Source organism: Zonotrichia leucophrys, chromosome 3 (genome assembly GCF_028769735.1).
Source record: "Zonotrichia leucophrys gambelii isolate GWCS_2022_RI chromosome 3, RI_Zleu_2.0, whole genome shotgun sequence".
Taxonomy (NCBI): Eukaryota; Metazoa; Chordata; class Aves; order Passeriformes; family Passerellidae; genus Zonotrichia; species Zonotrichia leucophrys.
The window spans coordinates 85,284,669-85,297,126 of NC_088172.1; the positions used below are offsets into that span (position 1 = coordinate 85,284,669).

Genomic DNA, 12,458 nt, shown 5'->3' on the forward strand with positions numbered 1-12,458 from the left:
CTGCAAAGCCATAGCATTTCATCAGTACTTGGCTTCTCTTAACAAAACTCTCCATAGGCAGAACACAAACAACAAGCTGTATATCTTGAGAACCATCTGATATGATTGAATTTCTGCTTGGTACACCAGCAGTGGTCTGCCTTGTGCATTCAGAACAGACCATGACAGTAGTCTGATTTTATCAAGCCTCCTTGTGAAACACTCATGTCTTTCTATGAGTTTTAGAGGTTGTAGGAACATATGACTTTCTGAATAATTTTTGACTATTGACTGATCAGGTCAGATATTCTGCTTTCACAATGGCCATGACCTAACACTTTACACTTGCAAATAGGCACTACTCAGATGTTGCCAGTTTAAAGACAGAAAGAAACTTCTGTCTGTTTCTGTCACAGCTTCAAGAATTTAAATGAATTATCCATATTCCTTAATCAATAGCTAACATTCTTTTAAAGCCAGCTCCATGTACTGCCTGATCTTATATACTTCTGTTATCACACCAAAATAATGTTATAGAAGAGTCTCTTCTTGTAAAGCAAAGAGGCATCTATTGTCTTTGAACTACAAGTTAGAAAAATGTAAGTCCTCTTCTCCCCCTCTCTTATATAAGCATGATAATAAGATCTTAACTGCATGAATCTCAGAAATGAGAGAAGGAAAATCTGCAGCTTGCTCTGCAACACTACTGATGGAACTATTTCTGGTACGAAATTTTGTTCAGTTGTAAATCTGTGTTGGCTTGAGCCCTCAGCCACCAGCTATGGATTTAATCAATGTTTGGAGCTGGATGAATAATTCAGTATGATCTATTCTCTTTCAGCTTGTGAAATCCATCTTCAGGTTTCATCTCTCATGTATTTTTCCAGCTACTACCTGCCTCCTTTGAAAGCTCTTCTTGTCTCCCTTTAGGATAATGGTTCAAATAACATGAGCAGTCTCTCAAGTACTGCAAGGAGTTCTGCTTAAACAGCAACAAATAAAAAATGTTGTGCAAGAGCAAACCTGCAAAATTCAGCCCTGATGTTTTAGTCTCTGAGTTAAATAGGAACGTAGGTGATCTAACATGGGTGAAGTCAATGGCACAGTTCCCATGGACTTGTAAAAGAGACTGGTTTCAGATTAGGTCCCAGTTCCTGCACATGAGAATGTGAAATTCAGAGCTGTGAACACAGTTTTGAAATGTGTTTTCCATGTTCAGCTCTATGGAATGTTTTGTTGGTTTAAAGAAAGAGAATACAAAGATAACTGCAATTGTTGAATTGCAAAAATTTGTATGAATGCTTATTCAAACTCCTTTATATAAGTTTTATGCCAAAAAATTCAGGTTGGCATGATTGAAATATGACATTCTTACATTAAAGAGGTCAGATAAGGTTTTCTATTTTGAATAACCTCGTGTAAAATAATAACAGATTATTCATTCCCCCTTTCAAAAGCATGGCCGGACTTTGTAGATGCAATATAAACTTGGTGGAAAATGTTGAGATTTAGGGGTGGGGATAGTAATTTGCAAGTTTAGAATGTCTTTCCTGGAGAAGCTGTTCTATAGCAGTCCTATGCCTGGACTAAATGACCATCCTGCATCTGGTTGTCTTTGCATTTCAGGCTTCTGGTTCTGCTAGACCTCCATGGCATTATCTGTGTGAGTTGACGTACCTCATGTCTGTCATCCCCCATTAGTAGAAGCCAAGGTGCAGTACTCAATACAACTTATTTCTAACAGCTAAGTAATGTTTCCTTCTTTTTTCCCCGTTTCTATGTACATTCCACCCAGAACCCACTCTTTTCAGTGAACACTTTTAGCTATGACATCAAGAAAACAAAATTATACATTTTTAAAACAATCAAGGTGTGACAGTTAATGGTGTTATGTTGAAATAGGTATAATGTGGTGATATCATGGGCAGCAGTTTGATGTTCTTAATTATTCATTTTCATGCTTTTAGGTGCTTGGATTTTTAATGTAATGTAATTGGTATCATTTTATCACACTGTTACATTTAGTGCCTTCAGCTGGATTTAGGGATATGTCTGATGATTTGTTTTTTTTCTTCTGGTAACTGGCAACATTCAGATGAAATGCAGAAACAACATGTAAAATGACAGGTTGGTGAGAAGAAAGGTCACAGAGATATAATTCCCACATCACAGGGAAGATATAGGCTAAACAAGGTTGTCAAACAGTTTTTCTCTTGCCACTTGTGTTGTGACAGAGCTGCTGCAAAGATTTCCAGCAATGTGGGAAGGAAAATTTATTTCTGTTGCAAAAGTTAATGGTTGAGGCTAAGACTGGAATTGGGTTAACTGCTCCTTGTCATGATTATAAGTGGTGGTAAGGAAATAGAATTTGGTTACTTACATTGCCCTGTTGACTTATTCCTCAGCTTTCCCTGGGACAGTTGAAACCACCTTAGCTTATAAAGGATTTGGGAGGAACAAAAGGTGTGAAAGCTTCTGCAGTTTCCCTGTTCCTGTCTTTGGCTTGCTTTTTCAAGTTGCTACAGTCCACACAGTGGAGAGTCCTCTCCTGTATTCATCCTAGCCTGTATTTTTTCCCCTATCTAGTATGATTGTTGCTGGCCTTGAAATGTAAATTTATTTGTCACAGGAGTGGGAGAACACCTCTGTATCCCTGTAAGACTTTTTCTCGACTGTGGAACTAACACTACAGGAGGAAGTAGGAACAGGATCCATTTTTGGTATGACTCTTCCCTCACCTGGTGAATTGGCAAAGAGTAAATTCCTTTCCTCAAGCACACCAGTTAGCAGCATGCCCCTGTATTGCTGCAGGACGAAATGCATGCTTTCAACTGTACATGTAGAACCCAAATATCTGTAAGTCCATGGAAGAACAATACAATTTCTTGTAATGGAGTACAGCAACTTTGGAGTCCGTTGTCCTTTGGAATAGTTTGGGTACAGATTTAAACTGATTCACTTTTTAGCTGTGATTCTCTATGCTTTGTATAGAAATGGCTGGAAATATTTCTGTCTACTCCTTTTGCCTGCTGGTCAGAAGATTATATTATGTTTCACATCATGACCTGAAAATATGTAATGCCTTTGTTTCAGTGCAATGGAGAACACTTTGATTTTCATGGATGCTAGTTTGGATTTAGCAGCTCAGTACTTATTCATCTTTCAGACCATTAAATCTGACATATGTACTCCATGGGAAATAGAAATCATTTTGTTCCTCGTGGTTATGAAATCGTTAGAAAGGATGAGGTACATCTGTAATGGATGTCCATTAATATAATTATTGTATTTAATAGGCAACCTGCAGGCTTGGATTTTCTTAATGCTGTTACCGAGAGAATTACTAATACTGACCTTTTCAAAGGACCATGGAGCTTTTGCCTTCCTTCAGATGAAGGCAAAGGGAGATGTTCAAAGCACCCCCACCATCTGGAATACACTGCCCAGCAGCACTGAAAGAGAAATATAGCTATTAGACAGGCTCCTGGTTCAACCCATTTATGTGTTGATGTTTCTTGGTAAGATTTTTCACCTCTCTACTATAGCAATGTAGATTTGAGACTTATACCAGAAGTTCTGAGTGGGTGGTGGGGATGTGAACAACTTAGGAAGCCAGTCTTGCTCCAAAGATGCTACTTGGATTGCAGTCAGACTCATCAGAAGGGCTCATTACAATTTCCTAATGTCACATTGCCATCATCCAACACAACAGCTTAATTGAATGCAAACGACATGTGTGAAATGTTTGACTGTCTGGCATCACCTATTTTATGTATAAATATTTAAATATTATCTTATGGGGTATTGTTTTTCTCACATGGAGCTCTGTTTTTCTAAGACAGAGCAGCCATCCATCTGCCTCAAATATACACAAGCACCCATTTTTCTATAACTGAAATGTACTCTCATATAATTGAAACAAAGTTTTAGTCAGTTTCTGAAAACTGACAGTAAATAACTCCATTTTCATGCTAGGGATATGGATTTATGCTGTCTCTTTCTAGTGATACAGTCTCACAGTCTTCAAATTAATCCTGGCTCCACAGATCTTCTGGGCATAGCAAGTAACTGCAGATCTAGCTGCAGACAGCATCCATCTGATTCTGTTCATCCAGCAGGAACACAATCCAGCTTTCAAAATCTATCCTTGGCTGGGCTGAAATTGGGAGTTTGTGAGCATGTATGAAGAGATCATCTGCTTAAGGGAAGGCTGTTTCTCTCTTCTTTGGAAGAGGATGATCTTACAAGAAAAAAAAAGAATGCAGTAAATAGTTGAAAGCTGTGCCAGATTAAAACAGGGCAGAATTGGATTGTTGGTTACCCAGATTTCTTTTTTCGTATTCCATTCTCTCCTCCAAATTGGCAGCTTTTCCATGAGCACTCATTCCTTCTCCTAACTGTTGGCTGAGGCCATATCTAAGGCTGCTGCAATAGCATTCATGATGAGAGTGCTTTTCTTAGAAACAGAAGTTGTCATACTCCTATCCTTTCCCCTAAAAGCCAAATACATTCTCATGCCACACTGTTCCATGCAAAATGGCTGAAATAGTTCATTTTTCCTTCCCAGACTTTAATGGCCAAAGCATAAATATTAATTTACCAGCAATCTGGTGACTGCCATTAACTTACCTCACGGGTACATAATTTTTTTCCATGGAGACATGGGGTGTCTTATTCTTGGGGGGACCTCCAGCTTAGTAAGGTGAGTAGGATGATGTTAATTGTACAGTTTTCCTTATTTCGTTAGACTTCAACCTTTCTGAGTCATCTGTTGTTTCCTTTTTCCCTTGTGGAGTAATCAGTCTGTATTTTCCTTTGTTTTTCACTGAATTCTGAAGTATTAATTGAACCTCCCCTTGGTTGCTTTTTTTTTTAGTATCAATCATTGCTTTTAAAACTCATTTTGTTTCTTAGTTTTTCTGATTCTGTTATTGTATTCTAATGCTATTTCCTCATATTCATTCTTGTGCTTTGTTTCCATATCCATCTTTTGAACTGTATCTTTCTTACATGTTTTGCATGATTTATAACCTTAAATATGAATAAATATTTAAATTAAGAAAGAGAAATTTTATTAAGATGATATTAATTTCTTCTGCACCTTTCATGACAAGTACATAAATCTGGATCTAGTTCTACATAAAAAATAATCACATAAATACTTGCAGTCATTTGGATCTTTTAAATTATTGTCACACTGAGTGAAAATAAATTTCTCTTTATTTTGGGTTCATCACCTTTTGCTTTCACTGCAGCTGTGGCTTTGGGTCAGTATCATGTGTAATATGAAAACACAAAAATTCCTATTGTTTAATAATACTTTTGTGCCAACAGGTCATATAGATGTCTATGCCTTTAAAAATATGATTTTGCATCTAAAATCCACAATTTGTTCCTGTGGATCTGTTCCTTATTCCTTAGATGAAAACAAAATCATCATTGCACATACTTTAATTATACATGAAATAAATGGTGCTGATACTACAGTTTTACCTGGGGTGCTACTGAAGGTGCATAGGTTCAAACCCTTATCCTCCAACAGTTTCAGTAGATCAGAATTTTGTAGGCATTGCATGACTTTTCTGTAATTGCAGTGTAAATGAGGGACTGAAGGATTATGCAGGAGCAGTTTTTAACCTTAATTCTTCCAGGTCTGGCACAGTCAAAGTACCTTATTTTGTCCGATTATTTGTATTTCTATAGTAGAATACAGTCAGTATTTCCTCAGTGAAATGAAATTGTATACAGAAGCATTATTAGAGAACCTGTATATAGAGGACTGGTTATTTAGGGTCCATATGTCTTTGGCAGAGGACAAATTTTTATTTAGAAAATTAATTTACATTTCCAACTCTAAAGAGTTGTATGTGGGAATTTTCTAAAATGCTCTTTGTAATTGATTTCTAAAGGAATTCCATTCATCTCATAAGATTTTATAAGAAAAATACTTCCTTTGAATATTTTATTCATGACATAATAATGTCACTCTTTGACTAGTGCAGTTTATCCCTATAAATGGCTTATCTGGTACGAATATATAAAACAATACACTTTTAGGAAAGTTGTATCTTCACAGGGCTAATGTCTTTATTTAAATAAGGAAAGCATTTGTCATTTCAATGAAGACAGTCACAGATTCAATAAAAGAGTGCACTCCTGGTTTATTTACCCACTCTTATTTAGGGCTTGCTTGCTGAAATGCTAAACTTGCACATTTCAAGGGTTAGCAGGTTTACAGCCTACCTGTGGGACAATTTTCAGGCATTGTGGCTGATGGGAGAGGTAATAGCTAGAAGCTAAGAGGCAGCAAACAACAGCTCACTGAAAGCTGATTACTGTAAGGCAGTATGTGAGTCATACAAACTGTGAGTTTTGTTAAAATCAACACCTGCAAGTCCTGAAACTCAGCTGGTTTTGGTCAAGAGGAAAGGACCTAACTTCAGGTACCAGAGAGAGAGGAAGATGATGATGTTTAGGAAGATGTTGAGGTCTGATTATTGAGTTTTCATCCCCTTGACAAGAACTAAATGTGCTCATGAGATGAAACTTTGAGGGAGCAACTTTCCCATGTGCTCAGGTGTCTCTGTGCACTGGCTTTGATTCTGGGCTATGTTTGGAATTGGCCCATTTTCTCAGATACCAGGCACTGAGGCCAGTTACTCCAGATGATGAAGTGGATATCTTTAGCTTAGTAGTTTTAGTAAATGGATGGTGTGAATTGTCTTGTGGGACATTCAAGTGTTTCCTCTGTCTTTTTTGATAAGTTTTCCATAGCTTAGGTGTGAGGAAAGCATTTGAACTTCACTGAACTTTGTCAGCAGTAAAGTCTTTTACTACCTTCTTCAGAGAAGGGCAATTTGAGCAATTGGTTTTGTTACAATAGGTCAACAGGTTTATACATCATGGTAGAAGGCAGAAACTTTGAATGCTTTCTGTCTTCTATTAGCTGATACAGCACAGTAAAAGCTTCTCTGGGACATTAGAGAAAATGGTTCTGGGGTCAGTTCCAAGGTTGGGTGTAGGCACACAGTTTGTGGTCATTGGGAGTGGGACTGCAGCTGAACCTCTTTCCTACTGGGCTCCAGCTGTGAGCAGCAGGTGAGCAGCATTGAAACAATGAGACCTGGAGTGCCCATGTGTGCTGACTAACCACCCAAGGGAACAGAGGGCACACAGGTGCAATGCATGAGCATGAGGGGTGTAAAAGGCTGGGCTAAAAAAGGAAGAGAGTGGATGCTTACAGCCTTCTGGTGTGGTATTATTTTGTAGGTAGGTGAAAAATTTTGTAATGTAGGTGTCTGAGGTCATACATCATGTTGCAAATTGTAGGATAGCTCATGATACAAACCGTGCAATGGGGAAGCGGGTAAGGGAGTAGAAGTCTGTTTTTAGGCTGATAGGGATTTTGAAGTTTATAATGAGTTTTCATTCTCAGAAGGTGAGGCTTTCTGTTTCAGAGTGGATGTAGATTGCTATTGGAATTAGGCTGATTAAGAAGGAGGTTTTCACTGTGTTTTGTTTGTAATTGTGTTGGGGGTGTTCTTGAGGTTGTTGGATAGGATTGGGGTGGAGAGGGTTGCTAGGGTTAAGACTATGAATGTGTTTAGGACTAGTGAGAGGACCATTACTTTCACTTGGGCTCTGTATTGGTTGATGCTTTCTGAAATTGTATGATGATGCTGTGTGTATTGCAGCTGTCTTGACTGTGACATATGCTGTGGCAGTGAGGTGTATTCTGCTGCTGTGCTCCAAAGCCTAGGTTGTTGTGTGTATGCATTGTGTGTGGTTGTGGTCTACCAGTCAAAACTGTGTGTTTTCATGTGCTGGAATTCTGCCAAGAGGAACTTGGAATTCATTCATGGAGTTTTTGATGGAAAAAGAGAGACAGGTAAAGTGATTTTGAGGGGTCAAGAATGTTCTCGAACTCTACTGAAATGCATAATTTGGACTGTAGGGGGAATATATTCACAGCTTCAAATTGCAATTGCCACTGGAAAAAAATATAGATATATGGACAAAATTGCAGAAAAAATACAAAAAAAGGGCAAAAGTCTTTTTATAAAGCAGATAAACTTAAGGAACCAATTTTTGTGTGTTTTCTAAACCTAATTTTCTCTGTCTGAGGTGAAAATCTTCTGGACCATCTAAGTGTATTCTACAGATGAGATTAAAAAGATCCTGAAAAAATGTTTTTGGTGACAGGGTTGGAGAGAAAAGAGTAGGGAAAAGAAAGGGAGGAAATAGACTGTAAGGACAAGATTGAAATTAATATAGGATATATTACTAGCTGCAATATTTTTTTCTGTTTCTAGAAGATGCAAATTACTAAAATTGAAGATCATGAAGAGACTTGATTTCCGAGTTATGGCTGCATAGTCTTAGACTATGAATGAGATCTGCAGTATTTAATCAAAGAAAAGATAATTTCATCTGCCCTAATTCTCAGTGGAAAGCCCAGCAGAGATCCCATTCCCTTAGGAATTCCGAGAAAACTCGTCAATTAGTCTCTTATTCATAGAGTCTAACTCTTCTCCTACTCTAGATTTACACGTGAAGATTTTCATTAACTGTCTCATATGAAGTGAATGTAATTCATACTTTCCTAATTATTGTCAGTCCCCAAGTGCAGGCACACATGATTTACAGGGAATTGTGGCAGTTGCTCACAGAACTGAGATACACAATTTAGCAGGAATGACACCAGGCAATTTGTGTGCTTCTGTAATAACCAAATGATCAAAAATAGCTTCAGTAAAGAGAATCGATCATCTGAAAGCATTTTCATAAACCTGCACCCCAGACAAATGAGTTTGCCTGCAGAAAAAAAAAGGCCAAACAATCAAAACAGAATCAGAGCAGAAACACATGTTATTTGGAAAATCTGTAATGATCATTTATGCTTTTAGGCTGGCTTTGACCACCTTTAGTGGTTCTTGCGGTTCTAAGAATTTTTTGTTTGTTTTTTTACCCAAAATTCCTTGGGCTTGGTTTTCTGTGTTACTGATTTTGGTTGATTCTTAGGTGGTAGCACAAACAGGTTTATTTTCACAGAGAGACTGAAGGGTGGATCAAAAGATTTGTATCACTTCAAATTAAATGGGAGCAGAGGAGTATTGTCTATCAGAACAGTTGAGTTACTTACAGAGTAGATGAGATCCTATACTATAAATGCCTAAAAGTAGAAATTTATTCTCTAATTTAAAGTTCTTACACTAGTGATTAGTAACAACAGACAGATAAGTCTCGCTGCAAGGCAGATTTTCCTTGAATTTGCATGTCCATCTCCACCATAGCTATCTGGCTCTTGGTAAGAACAAAGTTTCAAAGTCAACAAAAAATACTACTGTGTTCCTGTTTGGTTTGGTCTTTGTCAACTACAACTCATACTTCCAACGTTTAACTGCAAAAAAGATACAACAAAGAACAATCAAATATAAAAAACAAAACTCTGGTGCTCTACAATGTTTGCCTGACTTCAGAGCTCCTAATAGGTGGAAAGTTGTGAAATTAGGTGTGTGAAATGATTGCAGTATCTACCACAGAGACTCACACTTGGTGCTTCTCTCTATTAAGAAGTTCTATGAAAACCTTAAGGAATGACATCATATGACTGTGCATGAGCACAATGTTTTAATTCTATTGCTTGTGGTTCTGTTTCTGGAGTCTGGGTCCAGATTAGCAAGCTGTGGAATTTATGAGAAAAAGTTCATTTTTCATTGAATAGGAGTGGGAATGAGTTCTCTGTGATGCAGCCTTCAGAAACAGGTGCTGTTGTTTTCTGATTGTATTATTTTGAGTTCATCTCTTGGCCAAAAAGACTTGGATATTAAAAAGTGGCTTGAAAATGAAGCATGCATAGTTGTTTGGCTACATTTTAGAATCCCAGAGGTCAAGCTAGACTTTCTTTTGCTGATGAAGATATTCCTTTGCTTGTGCCTGCATATATTTATAAATGGATTATATAGCATGTTTAAGAGAGAGAGGGAAAGGTGATTACAGTCATTCTCTTAATCCCTCATGACATCTTCAAGTATTTAAAATAATGTGTGAGAAGTTTAAGAATAAGGCTATATGACTGCCATATTATCATATTACTTAAAATGCTATTCTTTGTCTGCTTTTTTACGTGACTCTAGTGGTAATTATATTTTCACAAATATTGTGACTAACAGACCAGATTTTCTATGTAAGACTGCTCTGTGTTATGCTTTTCTAGAATGTGGAATAATTGCAACACATTTTCTTTTAAGGAATTCAATGAGAATATAAGAAATACGCCTGAAATTAATGACATCTGAAATTGGCAAGTCTGGGGACAACTGAAGGTAAGGACCTATATGAATCAGGATCCTTTTTCAAAATGTGTTTCTGACATATTCGTAATATTGCAGGACATGGGAGGGGATGGAAAAGACAAATTAAAAAAAAAAAGGAAACCAAATTCTAAAGATTGTTACTCCCTTTTTAAAAGGACACTAACTCCTATAAGTGTCCTGATCAGTAACTATTGATACTGTTGAGAAAAGATGCTTAACAGCCTATTTTGTGAATGCTCCTTAGGAAAATCATAAATAAGAAAAGGAATTGTAGCAATGCCCATCTTCCTTCAGTAAACAATGAAACAGATTTTCTACTTGGAGTCACACCTGACATCCTGGGGACCTTTAGCAACAATTAGACTGAATGCTGCATATGGTTCATGTGAATGATGCTTAAGAAAGGAAGAATTATTGGGAATGCTAGTTTTCATTTAGTAATTTAATGAAGGTATGTTCTTTCAAACCTTCTGGAACATTTCAGATACAATTATTTGAGACCCAAGTAATTTTTGTTCAGGTCTGTAGGCACTTCCTAACATGTTGTATCAATGGCCATCTGTAAAGTACTATGAAAATTTACAACCTTATATAAATGCCATGTGTCTTAATTACTAACTTACCCCTTTTCCTTTATTTGTACATTTACTATTTTGGACAGAAAATACAGAGAGAGGCAATAAATGTGCTTCAAAAGAGAATATGTTATGAAGAGATGACTTGTTTAGAAGACTTCTTAAACACAGTAATAAAGAAAATGCTTTATCTTAGAACAAAAGCATGGTGACTCCGGAATATTGCATCACCAAATGAGGAACCCACAAGCAAGACATAACTTTTACTGTAAGTGCTGCTATAAAGACAAACACATTGTTTAGTTAAGCTTTAACAGTTCTAATCAGTCTCCATTACAGATTTTCTGGACTTCACCTTAATTTTTTTAATGACCATATATTCTTTCTGGAGTGTTTGTTCAACTCTGTCCTTGATTTCAAGATTTCATTCCCTTACCTGAAAGGAAGAATTTCCTTTCACGAAAGGGAATGAAATCCAGCAATTTCAATGAGGAAATGAGGATCAATTGGGCAAGCTTTGGTCTATAGTCCTGCACTTCAGGTCATCCCTTTGGCCCTTTTCCAGTTTATCTGTCCTATTGGTTTTTTTCTTTTTTTTTTTGAAGCCTCAATTCTTCTGTTTAACATCTGTCTTGTTGTTTCCATTCCTTCCCATATTTTAGGGATTTCAATTTGAGTGATTTTGACAAGTTTTGGTCCTTCTCACTTCACCACATTTCATCTCAGTACCCTTAGTTGTAGTCACACCACTTCAATTTTCAGGGTGTTGCAATTTTATTTTTGAATTACCATATCACCTTTCTGAAGTGCTTATTCATCTCTGTCTTCCCATTTCAAGATTTCATTCCCTGAAAAGGAAAGAAAATTCTTCCTTCCAGAAAAGGGAATGAAATCTTGTGATTTCGATGAGGATCAATTGGGCAAGCTTTGGTCCATACTCCTGCATTTCAGGTCATTCCATTGGCTTTTCCTGTTTTTATAATAATAAAACTTTTCATAATAATAAAAGCTTTTCCTCCAAGCTTTTATTCTCTTTTTTATTTTCAAGTTTCAAGTCTTCTGGTTTGTCTTCTTTGTCTTTATTTCCCTTTCTTCCCAGATTTTAGGGATTTCAATGGGAATCATTTTAGCAAGTTTTGGTCCTTCTCACTTCACCACATTTCATCTCTGTGCCATTGGTTGTAGGCACTCCATGTCAAGTTTTCAGGCTTTTTCAATTTTATTTTTGAATGACCATATATTTTTTCAGGAGCGTTTGTTCAACTCTGTTTCTTGATTTCAAGATTTCCTTCCCTGAAAAGGAAAGAAGAGGAAGACTTTTCTTTCTGGAGTGGGGATGAAATCTTGCAATTTCAATGAGGATCAATTGGGCAAGCTTTGGTCTGTATTCCTACACTTCAGGTCTTCCCATTGGCTTTTTCTGTTTATCTGTCCTACTGTCCTATCTTTCTTTGGTTGGTTTTTTTTTTTGTGTTTTTTTTTTTTTTTTTTTATTTCAATTCTTTTGTTTTGCATCTGTTGCTGTTTCCCTTTCTTTCCAGAATTTAGGGATTTCAGCTGGATTAATTTTGGCAAGTTTTGGTCCTTC

The 12,458-nt window shown here is 36.9% G+C and overlaps 1 protein-coding gene across 2 annotated transcripts in view; it reads left to right on the forward strand.

Moving 5' to 3' along the window:
- The window catches only part of KCNK2 (potassium two pore domain channel subfamily K member 2), a 132,156-nt gene that overhangs the window by 12,740 nt on the left and 106,958 nt on the right, over nucleotides 1-12,458 (forward strand). For both annotated transcript variants that reach the window (XM_064709108.1, XM_064709109.1), the window contains exons 2-3: nucleotides 10,230-10,304; nucleotides 10,957-11,138. In XM_064709108.1, the coding sequence (XP_064565178.1) occupies nucleotides 11,105-11,138 (34 nt within the window). In that variant the 5' untranslated portion in view covers nucleotides 10,230-10,304; nucleotides 10,957-11,104. The remainder of the gene's footprint in view (nucleotides 1-10,229; nucleotides 10,305-10,956; nucleotides 11,139-12,458) is intronic.